The sequence below is a fragment of the Sturnira hondurensis genome, unplaced genomic scaffold, assembly GCF_014824575.4.
Source record: "Sturnira hondurensis isolate 20B ecotype Veracruz unplaced genomic scaffold, ASM1482457v3 Scaffold0017436, whole genome shotgun sequence".
In the NCBI taxonomy this organism is placed as follows: Eukaryota; Metazoa; Chordata; class Mammalia; order Chiroptera; family Phyllostomidae; genus Sturnira; species Sturnira hondurensis.
In genome coordinates, this window is record NW_028090067.1 from 4,320,950 (window position 1) to 4,341,451 (window position 20,502).

At 39.9% G+C, this 20,502-nt stretch overlaps 2 protein-coding genes and 1 long non-coding RNA gene across 3 annotated transcripts in view; 1 reads left to right on the plus strand and 2 right to left on the minus strand.

Annotated features, from left to right (window-relative positions):
* Positions 1 to 240: 240 nt before the first annotated feature.
* LOC119002437 (uncharacterized) lies at positions 241 to 9,587 on the minus strand. The gene is made up of 4 exons (XR_005069735.1): positions 9,443 to 9,587; positions 6,947 to 7,138; positions 5,004 to 5,098; positions 241 to 2,405 (listed from the first exon to the last, which is right to left on the minus strand). It is a non-coding gene; the product is annotated as an uncharacterized LOC119002437 (long non-coding RNA).
* Positions 9,588 to 9,717: 130 nt separating this feature from the next.
* SNRPF (small nuclear ribonucleoprotein polypeptide F) lies at positions 9,718 to 16,190 on the plus strand. Its single transcript, XM_037067819.1, has 4 exons — positions 9,718 to 9,858; positions 11,707 to 11,832; positions 15,388 to 15,452; positions 16,060 to 16,190. The coding sequence occupies exons 1-4, from the start codon at positions 9,856 to 9,858 to the stop codon at positions 16,124 to 16,126; spliced, it is 261 nt and encodes an 86-aa protein (XP_036923714.1). The 5' UTR covers positions 9,718 to 9,855; the 3' UTR covers positions 16,127 to 16,190.
* Positions 16,191 to 16,287: 97 nt separating this feature from the next.
* CCDC38 (coiled-coil domain containing 38) overlaps positions 16,288 to 20,502 on the minus strand; it is a 39,523-nt gene continuing 35,308 nt past the window's right edge. The window contains exons 16-17 of the mRNA XM_037068355.1: positions 19,466 to 19,559; positions 16,288 to 17,335 (exon numbers count right to left, since the gene is read on the minus strand). Of these exons, the coding sequence (XP_036924250.1) occupies positions 17,222 to 17,335; positions 19,466 to 19,559 (208 nt within the window). The 3' untranslated portion in view covers positions 16,288 to 17,221. The remainder of the gene's footprint in view (positions 17,336 to 19,465; positions 19,560 to 20,502) is intronic.

The window sequence follows — 20,502 nt, forward strand, 5'->3', positions numbered from 1 at the left end:
ACATTTAAAACTCTCTATATACAACTATTTGTCTGATTTGTCTTATTATACATACAGCTCTTTGTCTAATTGTCTGATTAATGGTCCTCCCGGTCCAAATAACCTTTGTCTAACATAACTGAATCTATGGAATTTCCTGTACTTTTCATAGTTACCTCTGTATTTTTTCTGCTTAACTGATCATGCCATCACCTGTTCCTTTAATATTATGTAACAATCTCTATAAAAATAAAGCTTAAATCAAACTCTGTGAGTTTGGTCAGACCCACAGAGGCTGGCTGTTCAGCATCCAATTGGATGTCTGACTCTTTATTCATCGCCTGTGCTGTCCATCCTTTGGGGACCCTGAGACCTGCCAAAGCTGGACCCCAGCACCAAAGGGTTAGAAGTTGGAGAAGGTGGTGGTGGGATGGTGGAGGACTGGCAGTGAAGCTGAAAGAAAGCTTGTGGTGAGGGGTCAGGCCAAACACAGGGAGCAGCTGCAGTGGCTGGTCAGGAGCACATGGAAAAGTAGGCATGAGGCGTATAAGAGATCTTTTCTCCTGTCGCAACTCAAGCATAAGCCCAGGAGGAACAGTTGGTTGACAAAGAACCTTGCCTTATCTCCAACAGCAATTTGAAGATGCTCCACACCACCAAGGACCAGAGCAGGCTTGAAGCAATTTTGGCCAACCAGGGGTCTAGGGACTAAGGTCCACAGAAAAAATGGAGAAGACCACTTACCCAAAGATGCCCAAGCCCAACACAAACCCAACAACTTTTGTCTCCAATCTGGACCATGGTGGCCATGTTAAGCAAACCAGGCTAGACGACCTGAAGTACGAGGCGGCAGACATGGAGGATGAAGAGGTGGGAGCATGGGGGTGGGATGGGAGTGAACAGGAGGGGAGTTGTGGTGAAGTCGGTGTCAGGCATACACTGAACACCAAGAAAGGCTACCAAAAAGCAAGACCTGCCTCAAACCAGCCATCTGCTAGACTCTCCACGGAGAGGGAATTCCTGGATGGGACATTAGCTGCAGCGTCCCTGGAAGGCTCTGGCTGTGTTCTGTCTGTGCTGGACCATTGGAAATACATGCACATAGGTGACATTTTCTCTTCTCCCAACTCCAGCACCTGGCTGGATGGAACAGCTGATCAGTCAAGATCCCAGCCCATCACCAGCAGTGAGGTATAGGTCGGCCAAGCCACTGAGAACAGGACGAAGTCTACAAATTAACAGAGAGGTGTCTGGGGAAGCAGGTCCCTTGCCTGTCCCCCAAATGACACCACCCTCAAAACCTCCGAGGCACCATAGGAAGAGGAAGAGTCCTGTGGCTAAGGTAGAGCACAGTGCCGACCTTAATAGAACTTGACCCGACGACATACAGACCAAGGAGTCAGGGCCAAAGGGTTAGAAGTTGGGGGAGGTTGTGTTGGGATGATGGAGGACTTGCTGTTGAACTTATCAGGAAAAGTAGGTGCCAGATACACAGGGAATAACCACAGAAGCTGGGCAGGAGCAAAGACAGGCCTCAGACCACCAAATCTGCTGGACTCTCCATGGAAAGGGCGTCCTGGGGTGGGATATTAGCTGCTGTGTCCCTGGAAGGCTCTCGCTGTGTTCTGTCTGTGCCAGGCCATTGGAAATACAGCCACACAAGTGATATTTTCTCCTCTCCCAACTCCAGCACCTGGCTGGATAGAACAGCTGATCAGTCAAGATCCCAGCCTTGTCACCAGTGGTGGAGGGGTGGGGCAGGCTGGCCAAGCCACCCAGAGCAAACACAAGCCAGCGTCATTGTTGCCAGTGTGGTGTCTGGGGAAGCAGGTCCCTCGCTTCCCCAGAAAATGACACCACTCTCGCAGCCACAAATCACTACAGGAAGAGGAAGAGTCCTGTGGCTAAGGTAGAGCACAGTGCTGACCTTAATGGAACTGGACCCGATGACACGCAGACCAAGGAGTCAGGTCCAAAGGGTTAGAAGTTGGGGGAGATCATGGTGGGATGGGGTAGGAGTAGCACGTGATCTTATCGGGATGACTCCATGTCAGATACACAGGAAGAACCCTTCAGACGATGGCCAGAAGCATAGACAGACCTCATATCACCCATCTGCTTGACTGTCCATCAGGAGGCCACCCTGAGTTGTGTCCTGAGCTGAGGCTTCTCTGGAAAAGTCTGGCTCTGTTTTGTCTGTTGGGGAACCACCGGAAATGCAGGCACTTGGTTTATCATTTTTCACTTCATAGCTTTAGCAGGAGTTCAGGGGGCTGCCAGCTCCCGCTTCAATGAATGCATGTTGCACATCTCAGCGGGACACTCTTGCAGACCAGGAGGCCATTCCAATCCAGACAGATGCCCACTTTCAGTGGTAATGCCACTTCTACCAGCCATTCCTGCCTCAGCTCAGGAGTTGGGTCCAGCTACATGGTAACGGGAAAAAAATACAGTAAAAATTTTTTAAACAGTAACTAAAAAATGAATTTTGAATTAAATATATATGAGGTCTGTCCAGAAAGTATCCAGCCACACACTCTGAAAAGTAGAGACATTTACTGAAGAAGATACAAAAAACACTGTACAAAGGACAGTCATGCCTCAGTCCCCTTCAAAGTAGCACAGCTCTTGGGACCTCACACAGTTCTCTGAGCATCTCTCCAACTGTTCAAAACACTCTGCAAAATCCTTTGTTGGAATCTCCATCAGCTGCCCTGTTGTATTCTCCTGAATCTCACTGATGGTCTGAAATTTCTTCCCTTTTGATGGTGATTTTAGTTTGGGGAAAAGCCAGAAGTCTTAGGGCACCAAGTCTGGGCTGTAGGGGTGTTGAGTTACCTGGGTGATTTGATGGTTTGCCAAAAAACTCTGAATGAGACGTGACGCACGAGTAGGCTCATTGTTGTGATGAGGCTGCCAATCACCAGTTGCCCATAGCTGCAGCTACAGGCAATTTTCATTGAATTGCATCTCTCAACTGACAAAGAACACTGAGGTAGTACTCCTTATTAATTTTTTGGCCTGGAGGGGTGTAGTCATGATGGACAACACCTTCCCAAACAAAAAACACAGTTAACACAGTCTTCATCTTGCTGCAATTTTGCCACTCCTTCTTCAGGCGTGGAGAACCAGGTGACTTCCACTGAAATGACTGGGCCTTCATTTCAGGATCACAGCCATAGATAGACCCATGATGCATCTCTGGTTATGAACTTCTTGAGGAAATCTGGTTCATTGGTAGTTTGAATTAAATCATTAGCATCTGCAAAACACTGTTCCTTCTGCTCTGGTAGCAGAAGCCACAGAATGAATTTTGCCACGACACGTTTCATGCCAAGACCCTGAGTCAAAATCTCGGACATGGTAGTTTTTGGAATCCCCAGATCAGCTTCTAGTTCTCACACTGTCAGTTGCCAATCTTTGTTGATTGCAGCCCGTACACGTTCAACATTCTCAGGTGTTCTGCTTGTTGAGGACTTTCCAGAAAATGGGTTACTTTCAATGGATTCTCGACCATCTTTAAAGTATTTGTGCCACACTTTTATTTGCACTGCATTCATCACATTGTCCCTGAAAGCTTTCTGAATCATCCAAATTGTTTCCACAGAGAAACATTCAAGCTTAACACAAAATCTGGTGCAGATTCATTGCTTTACTTGCTCAGCCATTTTGAATGTGAATGCCTCACAGTACACATGCTCACTCAATGGTGTCTACTGCCCCCACCGACTAGTACAGTCATCATTGTTCACACATGTGTGTTCCAGTCCACTCTGCTTGCCTGCCAGGTTACATAGATGTCACACAAACCAGTCTCATTATATTAACAATGGCTAGACTTTTTCTGGACAGACCTTGTATATTACCTATTCTATATTTTAATCTCTCTAAAACTGGAAGAATCAACCGGGTCTACAATTATAATTGACATACAAACTGATACATAAGTGATATCTATAATTACAATTGACACATAATTGGTACAAAAACAATAATGCCTCTTTGAAACATAGTAAAATAAATCTTATAGGCACTTGTAGCTATTCCTTCTTACAGGAAGGTGTTTATAAAAATCATGAATCTTTTTCTTTTTTAAGAAAAGTAATGAAATAAATACAATTTCTGCAATGAAATTTCAGTCAATTTATTTAACCACCAAACATTTATTGAGTTTGGTGATCAACATAGAGAAGAGATCCACCTCTAGACTCAGGTGGACTCAGGCCAAATTATGGTCAGACCATGTCTAAGCTACGTGGCCTTGAATAAGATATGCGATCTCTCCAAGTCTCAGTAAAATGGAGATATTAATAGTGTCTCACAGAGCTATTGTGAGGATCAGTGGAATGATTTAAGAGATAGCACAATGTTTGGCACATTGATAAATGTCATCTACTAGTATTGCTATTAATTTAAAAGTCTGTTAAACTCCTCTGTTGAGTCACAGTGTTCTGAGGTTTGGTAATGACAATCTTAGAACAATTAAATAAGGAGGTAGTGTATGTCTTTAACAAGATAATTAAAGCATCCCTATCTCTGGTCTAGTAAAAGATTCCAAGTAAGTAATCCAAAAATATTTGTTGAATCAAACTGTATAGCATGTCTCTCTTTTCTAATTTGTTCTGAGTTGGAAAACCACAAAGAGCCTTTAAAAAAGTAGTTTCCTTTAAAAATCATACTATAGGATCATAAGAAATTTTAAAACATCAAAGAATATCCACTTTCCAATTACATGTTCAAATGTTTCACTCATTGCCAAATATATTATCCTCACGTGTTAACTACCTTGTCCGTTATCATTTTGCTATTTAGTATCTTTCAGCATCAACTGCTGAGTTACTAAAAAATTTCAATTTCCCACACAAGGTGAGTTAGGCCCCAAGATCAATTCTTAGTGATCTTTTACCCAGCTCTAACAATCTTCACCTTTATATGAGAGCACGGGGGAGTGAGAAGGGCTGGTGGCTCAGTTTCTTATTATCAGATGAGACTAGAGAAATCATGGTGGTTTTCATGGTTCTTACCTTATTGAAAAAAGTAGCAGAGCCAGTACAGGGTTCCTGGTTCCAATCTAAGGCCATGATCTACCTATGGAATGTTCCTGGCCTCAGTTTCCTTACTGGGAAATAAAGACATCTTTCTTTAAGTATTTTTGTGAACATGTAAGTAATATATGCATTGATTTCTGCACATTTGGAATAAAACAGAAAAGCACTAAAATAACCTGTAATCATATCACCCAGAGAGAGCCACTATTAACATTATGAGGAAGAAGAGAGTATAAGCAGACTAAATGGTGATGGAAAAAAACATAAGATTAAATTTAAAAATTCTTTAACGTATTTCTCCCTAGAAATGGGAAAAGAGAAAGACAGGAGGGTATATATATACATATATATATATTTGCACACAAACAAATTAGGGATGTGATATAACCAGATGTATAGAGAAAAATCAACAAATAGAATACTTATTACTTTATAAAATTAAAACTAGATATGAATCATTCTTAGGAAGATATAAATTACATTAATTGACTCAAAAGTAAACAGCAGAAAACATGAATAGATCTAGAATGATGAAAAAGAACTGAGAATATTTGCAGAAACTCATTTCCATGAGACAGGTATCATTACAACCCCATGATACAGAATGGGGAAACTGGAAAGGCTGCGTGCGAAAGAATGAGCAGAGATGGCACTTCTCAATAGTTGCCAAGATTTCAGTAACCATACTCATAGTAGGTCTGGACCACAACAAGAAAATTCTCGCACTATGGCAGGGAAGTCATTTAACCATCAGTAACCAGCACCTACTCTGTGCTAGGTGCTGTTCTGGGTGCAGGGGATACAAAGATGAGTAAGTATGCTATGGTCCCTCCCTGTGTTCAAGAAATGTTCTAGTTGAGTCAAGATAGACACATAATTATATAGGCTATACTGCAGCATATGTCAGAGGCAGAAAAAAAGTATTGCTCGAGCCCAGAGGAAGGAATGATACCATGGGAGTCTGGGAAGGATTTATATTGAATGCATTGTTTGGGCTGGCTCTGGAAAGACAGGCAGAGAAGGAAGAGAAAGGCATTAATGCAAAGGGAACAGCATGTGCAAAGGCAAAATAATCTATAATTGACTATAATCTATATGTTGACTTCATTAAATCCTCTCTAAAAACAATGCAAATGGACAGTATGCTGCTTTTGGTAAAAGGAATAGTTCTGAGTATCATTCTTTCCTTCTTTCATCATGACAAAAACTTAAAAATGGTAGAGTATTTGGCAGAAATCTACTGTATTGTTCCTTAATCGGTTGTCAGAGATTCTGCCATGCTATTTGTCTTCGAAGCAAGTTATTACGAAGGCTGTCAGTAAAATGTAAAGATGAGGATAAACAATATGTTCGCCAGCCAGCAGGTGGCTGAGAATCTGTTCATTCAGAATCAGCAGGGAGCCATGGAAAAATGCCTATTTATGCAAGCCTATGAGACTACTGCTCAAAAGAGGAAGCAGGTTTGTAAGAAGCTAAAATAGTCTTCCTCTAATCTAAACTCTCAGGAACTGTCTGTGTGGCCTCTGCTTATAGACAGAGAATGAAATAAAGCATGGTAGACATTCTGATATGAGTGATCTTAATTTTGACCACTCACCAAAACCTGATTCAGTCAGAGACTGGCAGGTAAATCTGATACTATACAGAAGGTCATGTGTATGGGTAGTTACGTTGACAGTTTCATATCTCAAAATAGTTCACACTCAGTCTGCAGTATAGGTATTTCACCATCTCACTGAGGCTTTGAACTATGGGTGGAATTAAGAATTAAGATGCTTTGTTTGTTTTCCCTGAGGTTCTTTCAGTTTGGATTAAAAGAACTAAAGGAGTAGTTTGGAGAAAGACAACCCTGGCCTGAAGGCTTATTTCTTATGGGACTTTGAACGAATTACTTAGCAGCTCTAGCTAATAATACCTACTTCACAAAACTGCTGTAAGAATTAAATGAGATACTTTATGTAAAGCACTGCCACGTAACTGCTCAATAAATGACAGCCACAATGCTGCTGCTGCTGCTGCTGCTGCTGGCCTTCTCCTTCTTCTTCTCCTCCTTCTCTTCTTCTTATTATTTAGATCCAAGCTCTAGACTTTTTCCCAAACAGAATATGCACCTGTGGGGAAAAGAAAAATTTCATTAAGTCTAAGTAATTATAAATGGATGAATTATACTATGAATAAAAATATTTTCTGTGGATAAATTTTATATTTTTCATTGTTATCAATAATCAGACAGAAGCGGATCCTGTTTTAGTTTCCCTTCTTAATTTATTACATTTATAATTGCTCTATTGGACTCTGAGACTCGAGATACAAGTGCTAAATTAACATCACTGCAAAATCTCATTTTACAGAGTGCAGTTTTGAAATAATTATATTTTACTGCCTAACATTCTCAACATACATAGAAAACTGAATGGTTTAAAATCTAGCATCATTGTTTTTCCAAAGAACCCTGCCTTCTCAGGATATGCCCGAAGTAGGACAGCTTTAGTTTTGTCATTTTTTTCTTCCAGTGATGTTCAAGATTTAATTTGCTTTAGGATCCACATAAAATTAATATTTATCATGAGGAGAAAAACCAATTTTAAATATAATCATCTTTATATGGATTACAGAAATATTGTTTCCCTTCACTGAGATAATAGCTAAAAATAAATCTCCTAAAGTATATATAAAACGTCTTCTACAAACATCATATGATTTCATTTATATGTGGAATCTAATGAACAAAACAAATAAATGAACACAATGAAAACAGACTCATAGAGACAGAGAACAGACTGACAGCTGTGGTGGGGGATTGAGGGGGTGAAAAAGGTGAAGGAAATAAGAATAAAAAAGGACGAACCAGAGGATCGTGGTTCGATTCCCAGTCAGGGCACATGCCTGGGTTGCAGGCCGGTTCCCTGCAGGCCAACTCCCAGCAGGGGACGCACAAAAGGCAACCATACATTGATGTTTCTCTCCCTCTCTCCTTCCCCTCTAAAGATAAATAAATAAAATCTTTAAAAAAAAAAAGAATAAAAAAGGAGGAGGAAGAAGAGACAATAACGTCCTAGATACAATAATATGGTGATTACCAGAGGGAAAGAGGGGTGCAGAGAGGTAGACGAGGGTAGAGGAGGAATGAATGGTGACGGAAGGAGAATTGGCTTTGGGTGTTGAACACACAATACAATAATACAGATGATTATAGAAATGTACCCTTGAAACCTATATAATTTCATTAACCAACGCCACCCCAACAAATTCAATAAAGAAGAGTTCTAAAGTTTTTGAAAGTTAGCTTTATGAAGCTTTTGAAAGTTAGCTTTATGAACTAGAAAAAGCAAAGAGTTTTCAGGTTGCAACCCAGTTGTGTGGCCCTGCACAAGTTACCTACTGAACCTGTTTCTCATCTCAGAAATGGGGCCATAATTACGAAACCTGTCTGTGCGTTAAGATTTCCATTATAACAACTGTGAAGGAGCTGGCACATAGTAGGAACAGTCACAGTTTGCAGAAAAGCTAAATACCCAATAAAAATCCTGGAACTAAAGGGGGAAAACCCCACTGAATTTTGTGGTAAATAATTCCAACTGTTTGGCATAAACTAAAAATTACAGCATTTTATCGGCGTTCTCCACATTAATTATTTAATCCTCACAAGGCTGTGGAATACTTTTTAAAAGCCACCTACAGCTAAGGAAACAAAGGACTCAGGAGGTTAAGAAACTGCCCAACACCATCCCACACGATGGACAGAAGTTCTGAATTCAGGCTGCCTCCAAAGTCTTACCCACTTCTCCATAACGCCTTAATACACAAAATGTCAACCTAAAATCCAAATTTTCCTTATTGCAGCCCCATCTCCTTGGGGCTGCAATAAGAAAACCGAAACCTGCACTACTTGGGGTGAGTATTTTCAAAGAGCTACGTTTAGCATTTCAGATCTAAGTGAGCTGAAAGCCTGTACTGGGAGAAAACAGGTGCGATTCCGACCAATTCTATTACTCTGTCAGGAATTAGTCCAGGATAGTGTCAACATCCCCCACCTCCTTAATTATAAATACACGTAAGAAGACTGTACTGGGTCTCTGCTGGCAATGCAAAAGAAACAGAAGGACAGGGGAGTCCCCCACACCACATTCTAGACTCAATTTGACCTCCTATGAAATGCATTCTGCACTTGACTTTATTTGGTGCGTTTTTCTTCCTGTAGTCTAGTCTTGCTTCTCCCACATCCTTTAAAGTGCATCGAAATGAGCATTACAGAAAACTGAACAGTTAGGCAGAAGGGGATGGTGGCAGAGGAGCCCCCAAATCTCAGAATCTGTGGGAAAGTCAAGAAGAAATTCGTGAGTCCTGAACTCGTTCTCCAGGTGTAAAAGAACAAAGGAAAACCCCATTAGCCTAGTTCGCGAGAAATCACGTACGCTCTACAGTGTCCTGGGTACACTGCATCTCTCATCCGAACCCTCGAGGCAGGCAATTGAGCCCACCAGAAACCCGGCCGGCCTCACTATATTCGCAGCCTCCCAAGGACCCTACAGACTCCAGGGGCAGAAGGCAGCAGTTAGGCCTTGGAGTCTCTGAAAAGTAACGGACAATCGCAGCGTCTCTGGTTGCCAGGAGACCCTGCTCACCTCCTCCAATCAGCGCACATCTCTTTGCGTCCAATCACAGAAGCGCAAGAGCTGTAGTCGGAGGTGAAGGGTCACGCTGCTTTTTGGCGGCCATTTGTCTTAAAGCTCCGCGATTTGAGCTCTGCTCGAGGTGCTCTAGTCAGGAGAGACGGACCAGAGCTGGGTCCGTGGCGAGAAATCTGCAGCATTTGCTCGTCGTCGCAATGGTAAGGAACCTCCGGGGAGCGAGGGAGAGCGTGTAAACAGCGTCGCGAGGCCTGCTGGCTGGTTCGCACGTTTCCCATTCATCCGCGCAAGGCGAGATGCCGCGCAGGCTGTCCCAGCCCTTTCCTCTCTGCCCAGGGGTTCTGAGACTCCGCTCCTTCGGTGGCCCTGGGCTCCCCGGGAGTGTCCCTGCCGCTTTCCCCTTCTGCTTTGGTTTGAATGTGAGCCTGAGGTGTTTTTGCTGGCTGGGGCCACGGGGTAAAGACAAAGAGGGTTTTCACGTCCCGCTTTGAAATGAAAGTGTGCTTTCATTCCTCCATATTGGGACTATAGCGCCCAGGCTTTGGAGCGTTGATTTGTTCGTTTAGCAAATATTTATTGAGCGCATGCTACCTGCCAGATACTGTGCTAGGTGGTTGGAATATGAGGGGAAAGGAAAGGATGCGGACCCTGGCCTAGGTTAATTCCATCAGGCGTGGGAGACAGACATTAATCAAATACTAACAAATATGTCATTGCAAATAATATTAAGTGCTAAGAAGGAAGCAAACAGGATGCTGTGAGGGGGCGAGAGGGTACATTAGAATAGTGGTCAGGGGCGGCATCCTTGGAAGGGGAGGGGTGTAACCTGACCTAAATGTAAGGAAATATCGCCCCTTAAAGAACAGAAAGAAGAGAGTACCAGGCTCAGGGAACGTGGGTATTGGCCCTAAGGCTGGAAATAAGGCTCGACCACTGGGAGGGTAACGGAAAGCCACAGGCTTTTGCAACAACTGTGGTTATGAGATGGGGTCCGGCAGGACCTCTCGGGCCACATTAGGAGGTCAGGATTCAACTCCACATGCAGTTTGAAGCCACTGAAGCATTTTAAGCAGAGATGTGACATGATAAAAGTGACAGTAGCCATGTGGACAATAAGTTGGAGAAATACAAGAGTGAAAACTGGACACTTTATTAGGAGGTTTTTGCCGTAATTTTCGTGTCCTTTGAGATGACTCTGAATATGTTTATCTTAAAAGGGTTTATTAGCTAAGGTTCTTTGGGCTGATGGGTGAGCAGATGAAAGAAGGAAAAGAAGTGAATTTACAGAGGATACTTCTGCTTTGCTGAATAAGCAAACATTCAGTGATTAGCTCATCTGTAAGGGCACTGCTAAGTCAAGTAAGTCCCAGTTCTAGCTCCTAGAATTCAAGCAAGACTGTCAGGTGTGATCTGCCCCCTCTTCGTTCTGCAGCCTGTGTGGGACTTGGAGAGCCCTGTATTTGTGTGTCCCTGAGATCACCTTGTTGCTTCCTTCTTTCTTGTTACATGTGTAGTCTCTGCCTAGAAGAGCTGTTTTCCCTCCTAGAAATATCTCTCTTCCTTAAAATGGAACCATGACTTCGGGCAGCTTTTCCTTTTCTCTTAATGCTGGATTGGTTTGGTACCCTTACACCAAAAGAGGGCCATGCTCTGCGTTGCAATAGAATTGTCTGTTCGAGTGTGTTCTGCACTTCTCCTCCCACTGTGAGCCTCATGAGGACTGGGGCTGTCACCTGCATTTTTTTTCCACTGTCCTTTCATTGTTTTCTTTATAACCTGAAACAGTGGGTGATGTTTAATAGCTATTTGGTGTTTCTTAAGGGAATAATGAAAAAGTTTTTGTGGTTTGAAGATGAAATTGGCTGACTGGATATTTAAATTTCTCTGATGCTCTTCAACAAATAAAAGTGAAAATAATGTGAGAGCGAGTCAAGAGTTTGCTTCTTTTGGATACCATGAAATATTGGTGATTTGGTAGCAGAGAGTAGGTGGTGGGTGCGGAGCTCTAGAAGTTACTTGAGTTGTTTTTGGTTTGTTTTTTTGTGCAGAGTTTGCCCCTCAACCCCAAACCTTTCCTCAATGGATTAACAGGAAAGCCAGTAATGGTGAAACTTAAGTGGGGAATGGAGTACAAAGGCTATCTCGTATCTGTGGATGGCTATATGAACATGCAGGTAAGCTAAAGACTTATAAAAATTATTAAATTGTGTTTACTTTTCTTCTCCTTAGTCCTCTAAGGTTTAGTGTGACTTATGAGGATGAAATTATTTAAATTGACAGTTAGAGCAAAAGTTAAGGAAAAATGTCAAGGTCAGGGAGGCTGGTATAGCCATAAGGAACTACGAGTGAGACATGGTGTTAAACTAAAACACAGCCACAGATTTGACTCCTAATTGTGAACAGTAAGGAGAGCTCAGACCTTTGGTTCATAATGCTAGGAGGGAAACACACTCGTTTGCAGGAAAAGAAAAAGCTTTCAAGTAGCACATAGCTCTGAGAGAAATTTTTCAAGTGAAATTCTTAAGTCTTTTAATGAATGCTAAAGGCACGTCGTCAGAGTAAAAAGCATTTCTTGAGGGAAAGGACCTATCAGCATAATGAATTGATCAAATGACTGCATGTCTGTTTTACTTCCGTATACTTCTGTAGGTGTTTCAGCCAAGTTTTTTTAAATTGTGATGCAGTTTTTATATAACATAAAAACTACCACTTTAACCACTTTCAAGTGTACAACTCAGTGGCATTAAGTACGTTCACATTGTTGTACAGCCATCCCCCCTATCAGTTTCTCGAGTTTTTTATCATTCTCAACTGAAACTCTGCCCACTAAAAAGTAACCTTTCTGTCTCTCTATTCTAGGTTCCTTATCTAAATGGAATCCTACAGTTTATCCTTTTGGCTTATTTAACTTAATTTTCAAAGCTCATACCTGGTGTAGCATGTATCAGAATTTAATTTCTTTTAGGGTTGAAATAATATCCCATTGTATGTTATTTTGATCCATTCTTCTGTTGGTAGACATTGGAATTATTTCCATCTTTCGACTACTGTGAATAATGCAGCAGACACGGCTGCACAAACACCTGCTAGGATCTCAGCTTCCAGGTGTTTTGGGTACATATCCAGAAATGGAATCGCTGGGTCACACAGTAATTGTTCATTTCTTGAGGAACTGCCATACTGTTTTCTACCTGAACAGATGATGCTCAGGTCCCCCAAGTTTTTGTAGAGTGTGCTTTTCACCTGGAAAATTCCCCAAGCAGGAATCATTTGCTAAGGCCATAGAAAAGTTTGAAAGAACACATCCCACATACTGAAAATGTTCCAGACTTGGATAGTGGTGATGGCTATACAGTTTTAAAAGCACTGACTTGTATACTTCATACACTTAAAAGTGAATTTTATGTGACAGGAATTGTATCAGTAGAAGAAATGAATAAAGACTACTACCACATATTTGGTTTTAAAAGTAATGTAACTTCCTAATGAGCTTGCCAGGTTTGAAATGTACCCCTGGAACCACGCGGATAGTGCCTTTGAGTTTGCTCACTCGTTGTGTGCCGGGCCCAGTCAGTCCCACTGAACAAAACGAAGTCCCTGCCCTCAAGCAGTTGGCTGTAGTGGTGGGAGATGGTAACACAATATGATGTGGTATCAGGTGAAGATGGGTGCCTCGGAGAAGAAGAAAGCAGGAGGGGAACAGTGACAGAGCGTGCAATCTTAGATAGGATGGCCCAGGAGAGCCTCTCTGAGGGAGGAAGTTGAAACAGGGACCAGAGCTGAGCCAGCAGCTGAACAGTTGCTGAAAAGTGAGAGCAGCTGGAGGGAGAACGTTCCACTTTGAGGGCAACAGCGCGAGAGCAAAGGATTTGTGTTAGGAACGTGGTTGGTATGTTCAAGGCCCAGCAAGAAGGCTGGAGCAGAATGAATGAGGAGGGGAATGACGGTAGAAAGCTTGCAGATATAGTCAGAGAGGGCGCTTTAAGTGATGGTGAGGACTATGTGCCAAAAATCACTTTTAAAGAAATCCGTTGATAGTAATACATTATTTCCGAGAGCTGTTACATACAAAACTAGTTGTCTCAGCAAACACATGTGTATCAGACAAAACCTGTCTGGTATAGGTTACTTCTTGTTCTCTGTATGAGAGGGAATAATAGCCAGTAGCAGTATTAATTCATTAACACATTTTACGTGCCTTACCTCACATCCTCTATATGCCCTATTTTTCCTCCACGTTGCCAGTTGCCTAGCTAACAAAGGAAACTTCCCTCACCTTTTTTTCCTGCTCATGTCTTCTGTGAGTCTTAGCACAGATTATGATCTTTAATAAATTAAAAGTAGAGTTTATTACCTATATATAGAAGAAAGGCTAAACATTTTGATGTAAAATTAGAAGTAATATAGTTCCCTAACTATAAATGCTACTTTTTAAAAACTTTTAAACATCTCACATTTAACAGTTGAAACATGAAGGCTTTCATCAAACTTTAAGTCTCTAAAAGATCCCCCTTATAAACAAATGTTTATCATATAATAGTATGTAACCCACCAGCCACAATTCAGTAAGGAAAATGTTGGGTTTAAATATTTATGAATGAATTTCAAATCTCAATTCCTAAGGTGTTTTGGGTCAAAAATTTTTAATGAGTTCTGCTTTTAATTAAAATATAATTTGACACAATTACTTGGTTTTAGGTGTGCAACATAGCAATCTTCTCTGTATTTTACAGAGTGAAATCCACAGTGAGTTCAGTAAGCAGCTGTCACTGTACAGTTGTTATGATATTGACTGTATTCTTTGTCCTGTACATTATATCCTTGTGATTTATTTATTTAGTAACTGAAGTGTGTAAGGTTACTCTTCATTGTTTAACCTCCTTTTAAGAACTTGTCTTTTCCTGTTTATTAGCAGACAGATTTTTAAAAGGTTTTCAAAGACTTTATTTAATTTTAGAGGTAAAAGGGGGGGGGAGTAAGAAACAGAGAAACATGGATCAGTTGCTTCTTGGACACCCCCAACCAGGGACCTGGCCCGCAACCCAGGCATGTGCCCTGACTTAGAATCGAACCAGCCACCTTTCAGTTTGTGGGATGATGCCTGACCCACTGAGCCACACCAGTCAGGGCTAAAAACTTCTTTTTTTAAAAAATTTTTATTTAACTCTTGTTCAAGTACAGTTTTCTTTCTTGTATTCCCAGCCCTGCCCCCCCGCCCCCAGAGGGCTAAAAACTTCTTATTCAGTTCTTTGGTTTGGTTGGTGACTAACATAAAAGTATTTTAGTTATAACTTTGTGCACCCATTGGGTTTCTCAGTATAATACTACAATATAAAATTATTCCAAGGAAAGTTAATGATTGCTTCTAAAAAACTGAATTTTTGGAAAACTGAAAATTTTTTAATCAGCTTATTCACAAATTGGGAGACTGCATTCCTTGACACGTTGTTTTAATGTCTAGTAGAAAGAAATACTACACAACTGAGATTTTTAAAACTATGTTGAAACAAACTTTATTATATAGTAGCTCTACATCCATCAATGTTAACTTTATCAAATATATGAAACCAAAAGTACTACAATAGTAATAGAAAAACTAATCTTACATTAATTACAGAAAAATATGAGTTATTGGTATAGAATGGTCTCAGTTAAGTTCTCTCACCAGTACTTAGTGTGTTTTACTGTTTTTCATTTGTATTATTAACATATTTTCTCTTTATTTAAAGCTTGCAAACACAGAAGAATACATAGACGGAGCATTGTCTGGGCACCTGGGTGAAGTTTTAATAAGGTAAGAAAACAGGAGTATTACATACAAGGAGTTACTGGTTAGCATTAGAAAGACCCATCTAAATGAACTAGTTTAGTGCCTCAATTTCAGAATTACTTTTTAAAATCACTATCAATTTAACTTAACATTCTAAAACTACACTTCAGGAATCTTAGAAATTGCTAAATTTGTTATAGATTTAAATATTTTGGCGGTGTTCATCCATAAGATCTTTTTTGTATTAGTATTAAACTTTCTAGATCTTAGCTTTAACTTTTTTTAGTGGTTTTAATGGTAAGCGCTTGGTTTTGAATTTTAGTTGGATCTGGCTGCTGTTAGGGACTCTCGTGAATGCTCATTTCCCGAAACTATATACCTCCAAATTTTAGTCATTATTCCCTTTGAAAGGCCATAGAGATACCATTTATAACTACCACATGGTAAAAAAAATAAGTGCCATGTGCTTTTTAACAAATCAGTGGTAAAAACATTTTTTAAATAAGAGAAGAAAAAATGCTATATAGAAAATTTAGTATTCTGTATTTTTGTAATGAATATAATCTAGTAATTGTGAATCATATATGGTATCCTGTTAGAACAACAAAATGGACTGTTTTTCTATTTACAGGTGTAATAATGTCCTTTATATCAGGGGTGTTGAAGAAGAGGAAGAAGATGGGGAGATGAGAGAATAGCATCTTTTGTGGGAAATTTTTTTATATTTGTTTCTAGATAATAAAATATATGTTTGTTTTTCAACTTGACTTGTGAACTATTCATATTCAGATATTTACATGCAAAACTCAAATGTTGAAACATTTGAAATTATTCACAAAAGTAATGCCCTAAAAGCCACCCAGCTTCGCTCAAATTGGTTTTCTTTAATAAGCCCAATCCTCTTGTTTTTGTCTGTAAAGGAAAGTTATTTATATGCTTTATAAATGTTTATGAAGGTGAATTTCAGCCCTTTTCTTGTAATTACATATTAACTGAGACCTTTTAAAAGCAACTTTTTTTTAGTTATTTTTGAGCCATTTTGACATGTGTAAAGTTTAAATATTTTCCTAGACTTAACATATAATGTGTTATTTTAGTAGACAAATTACATGTAAGCTTAATAATATACACACATTATAGCTAAAATGAAACATCGCCTGAAAATTGCTTATGGATATAGAACACAACAAATTATGAACTGACATGTCAGCTGAAGACACAGTTGGTTCACTTAAGAGAATGAAGTTTCCGAACAGTATTGCTTAACGTGAATTACAAACCGTTCTCACTGTTAGGTTCTGAGAACATAACCTTGTGGTTTTCATTTACATTGTAAACCCCTCAGAAACTCTTCACATGTTTTAGAGTTGTACATTATTAAAATATGTACTCCACGTATTCCACAGTGATGAAATGTATACTATGAACTTTCCTGTGGACTGGTTGGGAAAAATAGATAATTTAAAGTCTCGTGTTGTCGGAGAATGCCACTATTGCAATTTAATGGCCATTCAGTGTATAGTTACATCAGTAAAGTAACTTTGGATGTATATTCCCAACTGGGACAGCTCAAAGTATAGATATAAAATGTTTAAAATAATACTTAGGCCATGGGTAATAAAAGTCTTCAACAAAAGAAAGTAACTTCCATTTCCAATTCTATAACCATCAGAACAACAGCATGTCTTTCTCAAATTGGTTAGGCCAGCATATGGTACAGAGTATTGCCATTACTGTGAAACAGAATCTATACAATGTGCTTAAACATCATACTGCTGTCTTACTGCTCCTATTCAAGTGAAAAAATACTCCTCCTCTATTGATCTTGTTCTTGTAGCCTGGACTAAAAGTAGTTCTTGTTTGTTACCAGATGGAGGGTTTGAACGATACACAAGTCGTCTTCCCAGCTGAAACAAAAGAAAAAATACTTATTATTCTTTGGCATAGTCTTTTTCTATTGAAGTATAAGGAAAATACTAATTAACTTGATCTTTTCCAAGGAATAATATGGTTTGAAATAGTAAATAGTCGGTTACAAAGGGGTTGATAATTTAATGGATGTCCAGCGTGGTAGACAAAACTTAGTAACAAGTGGAGCGCTGTACTGTGCAGAAGACATAGCAGACAGGTTTTACGGGAAGTGGGGGAGGTTTAAGGTAAGGTTGTCTCAGACATGGTCAGAAAGAACCACGTTTGAGGCCACAATTCATTTCTCAGTGTCATAGCTAGTTTTTCTTCCACTGGTTAGAGATCCCTTTTTTCTGCTGAGTACCAATTGACCAGCATTTAAAAATTCTGTTCATTTTTGAATAAAAACTTGAGAAAACCATGTACTATCTTAAACACTAGTAATTCTGTGTGTTGCCATCAGAACAGGCTTAGGGAAATCCTTGGTTTCACGCCTATTCATTCTCTACGGAGCATACACCCAAGCATATCATACTAATTATATTTGTCTTTTAGTCTTTTCCCTGTAATCTTTTTTGTTTAGCTTTTACATCTGAGTTTGTGTCAATTAAATAGGTGGAAAATCTATTGTTATATATTCTACTGGAGGTGAGATTTGATGGGACATCTCCATTGTGTCCCAACAGGGGCATTATCTGGATGTGAGACTGTCCCTTGCATTGCAGAATGTTTGACATTCCTAACCTCAGTGAACTGAATAACAATAGTGCTATTCCCCATGATTATACCAACGGAATGTCCTTTGGTATAATCATGGAGGGACCATGATTCCTGAATCCCTTGTCTAAAATCAGAGTTTATTTTCACCGTCAGTGATGTCCTTTGATAACTTTCATTACTAATACTGTCTGAAGTGTTGACAGGAGGAGACAACTTGGGGTGTTGAACACACAATACAATATACAGGTGATGTATAGTGGAACTGCACCTGAAACCTGTGTAATTTTATTAACCAGTGTCACCCCAATAAATTCAATAAAAAATAAAAAAACTAAGAAAATTTACAGTGATGAAGTGTCCCAGCTGGGTAAGAACTATCAGGTTTTCATACATTGTCAACTTATCGGATCACCATTTTACTTCGAATTTTAGTTTTCATTGTCATTTTCAGTCCATTAATTCAATAAGTGTTTGTCGAGTATCCACTGTGTGCCAGGCATTGGAGATACAAAGGTTATAAAACTCACTCGTGGTCTGGAAGGAGAGATCTATTTAAGAATAAGCACTTCGACGTTGTGGGTTTAATGAAGAGCATTTGCGTATGGGCCGTGATGAATGGTTAATTCCCCCTTGGGAAGAAGAGGGCAAGTCAGATGTTCATAGGCAGAGTTGAACTGGAGAAGTGCAGGTACCCTTTCAGATGAAATGCTTATGTAAACAAAAGAATTTAAGGTAATCGTTGCTTTTTGACATATTTGTAACTACCAAGCTTCGGAACTTTTTTAAGTACCTCAACAGGCTGGTAGTGAGGTACACAATAAGCATTCACTGTGGGTCAGCTTCTGGTCCTGACTCGTCTTCTGAATCTGAAGTGACGCTGAGTGTATATCATTGCAACTTAAACTATTAATCTCATTGTTTTTCTCTGGGTTCACTGTCTCCAATTGTCAAGTGAAAGGAGCAAGGTTCATAGTTATCATTTGTAAAACGAACATATACAAATGCATAGGCTATTTCTAGGAGGACTGGAATGAAACTGTTAGCAGTTGTTGCCTCCAGGGAGGGGAACGGAGGATAACCAGACTCTCTCATATCTTTTGAACTTTGAAACATATGCTTGTACTACCTATTCAAAAAATTAGTCTTTAAAATTCTCTGATTTTGTGAACCTGGAGTGAAAGAAAAAGAGGAGGGGACAAGTTTCTTTTACTAAAAAGGCCGAATGAAAAACTGTTACCCAGTAATTTGAATTATTCTAAAAATAACAAGGAACCGGAGAGAGACGGATTGAAGCTGTGAGCCAGAGAGATTTCACTGAAGTTTAACCTGGATAGATTAGACGAATTAAACCGTTTGTTCTAACACCACAGAAGCACCTGCAGCCGGACAATTGATAACAAGTCACAAACCTTTTTCTTTGGCTGTGCTACTGCTCTTTCCAGGGCGGCTCGTAGTCTTTCTTCTTGGTGTCTTTGTTTTTCTTTCATTTTCTCTTCACGCAACCTACGCAGAGGGAGAATGTTCTCCTAACTATGAATCACAAAAAAGACCTAAACATTATTAATATTTGATAATGAACTATCAAAATATTACAAAGTCTCCATCAAGGTTAAATGATGGAGTACTAATTCATCTTCACACATAGCTCTGGCTTTTGACCAAGGGGCGAAAGCCCAACAGCACACCCCGATTGTGTTGAAATGGGAAGAAGCTGCATGTCACCGTTTTGGAAGACGTAAAGCCCCCTCAGGTGTAGAGCCGCACCTCAGCAAAGCCTTCTCATCCTCCCTCCCCCGTTTCAGCACCTCACAGCTGCTCTGTGCCTCAGCCCCTTGAATAGCTTCCAGTTATCCCCATCCCCTTAAACCTTCATTACTGAAGTACACAGAAGGGATCGCCCGTATAGTTCAAATTACCACAAAGGTGTATTTCCTCATTAATCTTTCCAGATGGGACTCTCAACTTAAGACTGGCCAGTGCAGTTTATCTTGTTTCTGTTAGGGCTGTTGTGAGGGTAAAATTAAATGAGATGACCTAGGCAGTCTGTGCTCCAGTACCCGGTGGGGAATAGGCATTCACTAGGTGATAGCTATTTTATGGGCCTTTAATTTTAAGTGTTACATTTGTCAAATATTTTTAATGCAAGATTAGTATTATGTTAGATGCCTCCAAACCATGGGAAAAATCAACTGAAATTCTCTTGATAAGAACAATGAACAATTGGAATTAGATTCATGTGTCACTACTGAAAATAAGTTGTAATTACCCTTGGATGACAATTTATTTCCTACTGTAAAAAAATATGTTGTTAGTGTAATTAGTCAAAGGTCATGTTATGGAAGGAGTCATCTTTCATGTATAATTTTTAAAAATTTGCTTTATATTTGATATAATTCCATCAGGGTCACTTTAATATATTCTGGACTTCATTTTTATGTGGGGAATC

What these genes read in the sequence shown, in the direction of transcription:
- SNRPF (XM_037067819.1), top strand. An exon ending in ATGGCTATATGAACATGCAG is followed by an intron (nt 11,833 to 15,387) that starts GTAAGCTAAAGA and finishes CTTTATTTAAAG; the next exon opens with CTTGCAAACACAGAAGAATA. An exon ending in CTGGGTGAAGTTTTAATAAG is followed by an intron (nt 15,453 to 16,059) that starts GTAAGAAAACAG and finishes TTCTATTTACAG; the next exon opens with GTGTAATAATGTCCTTTATA.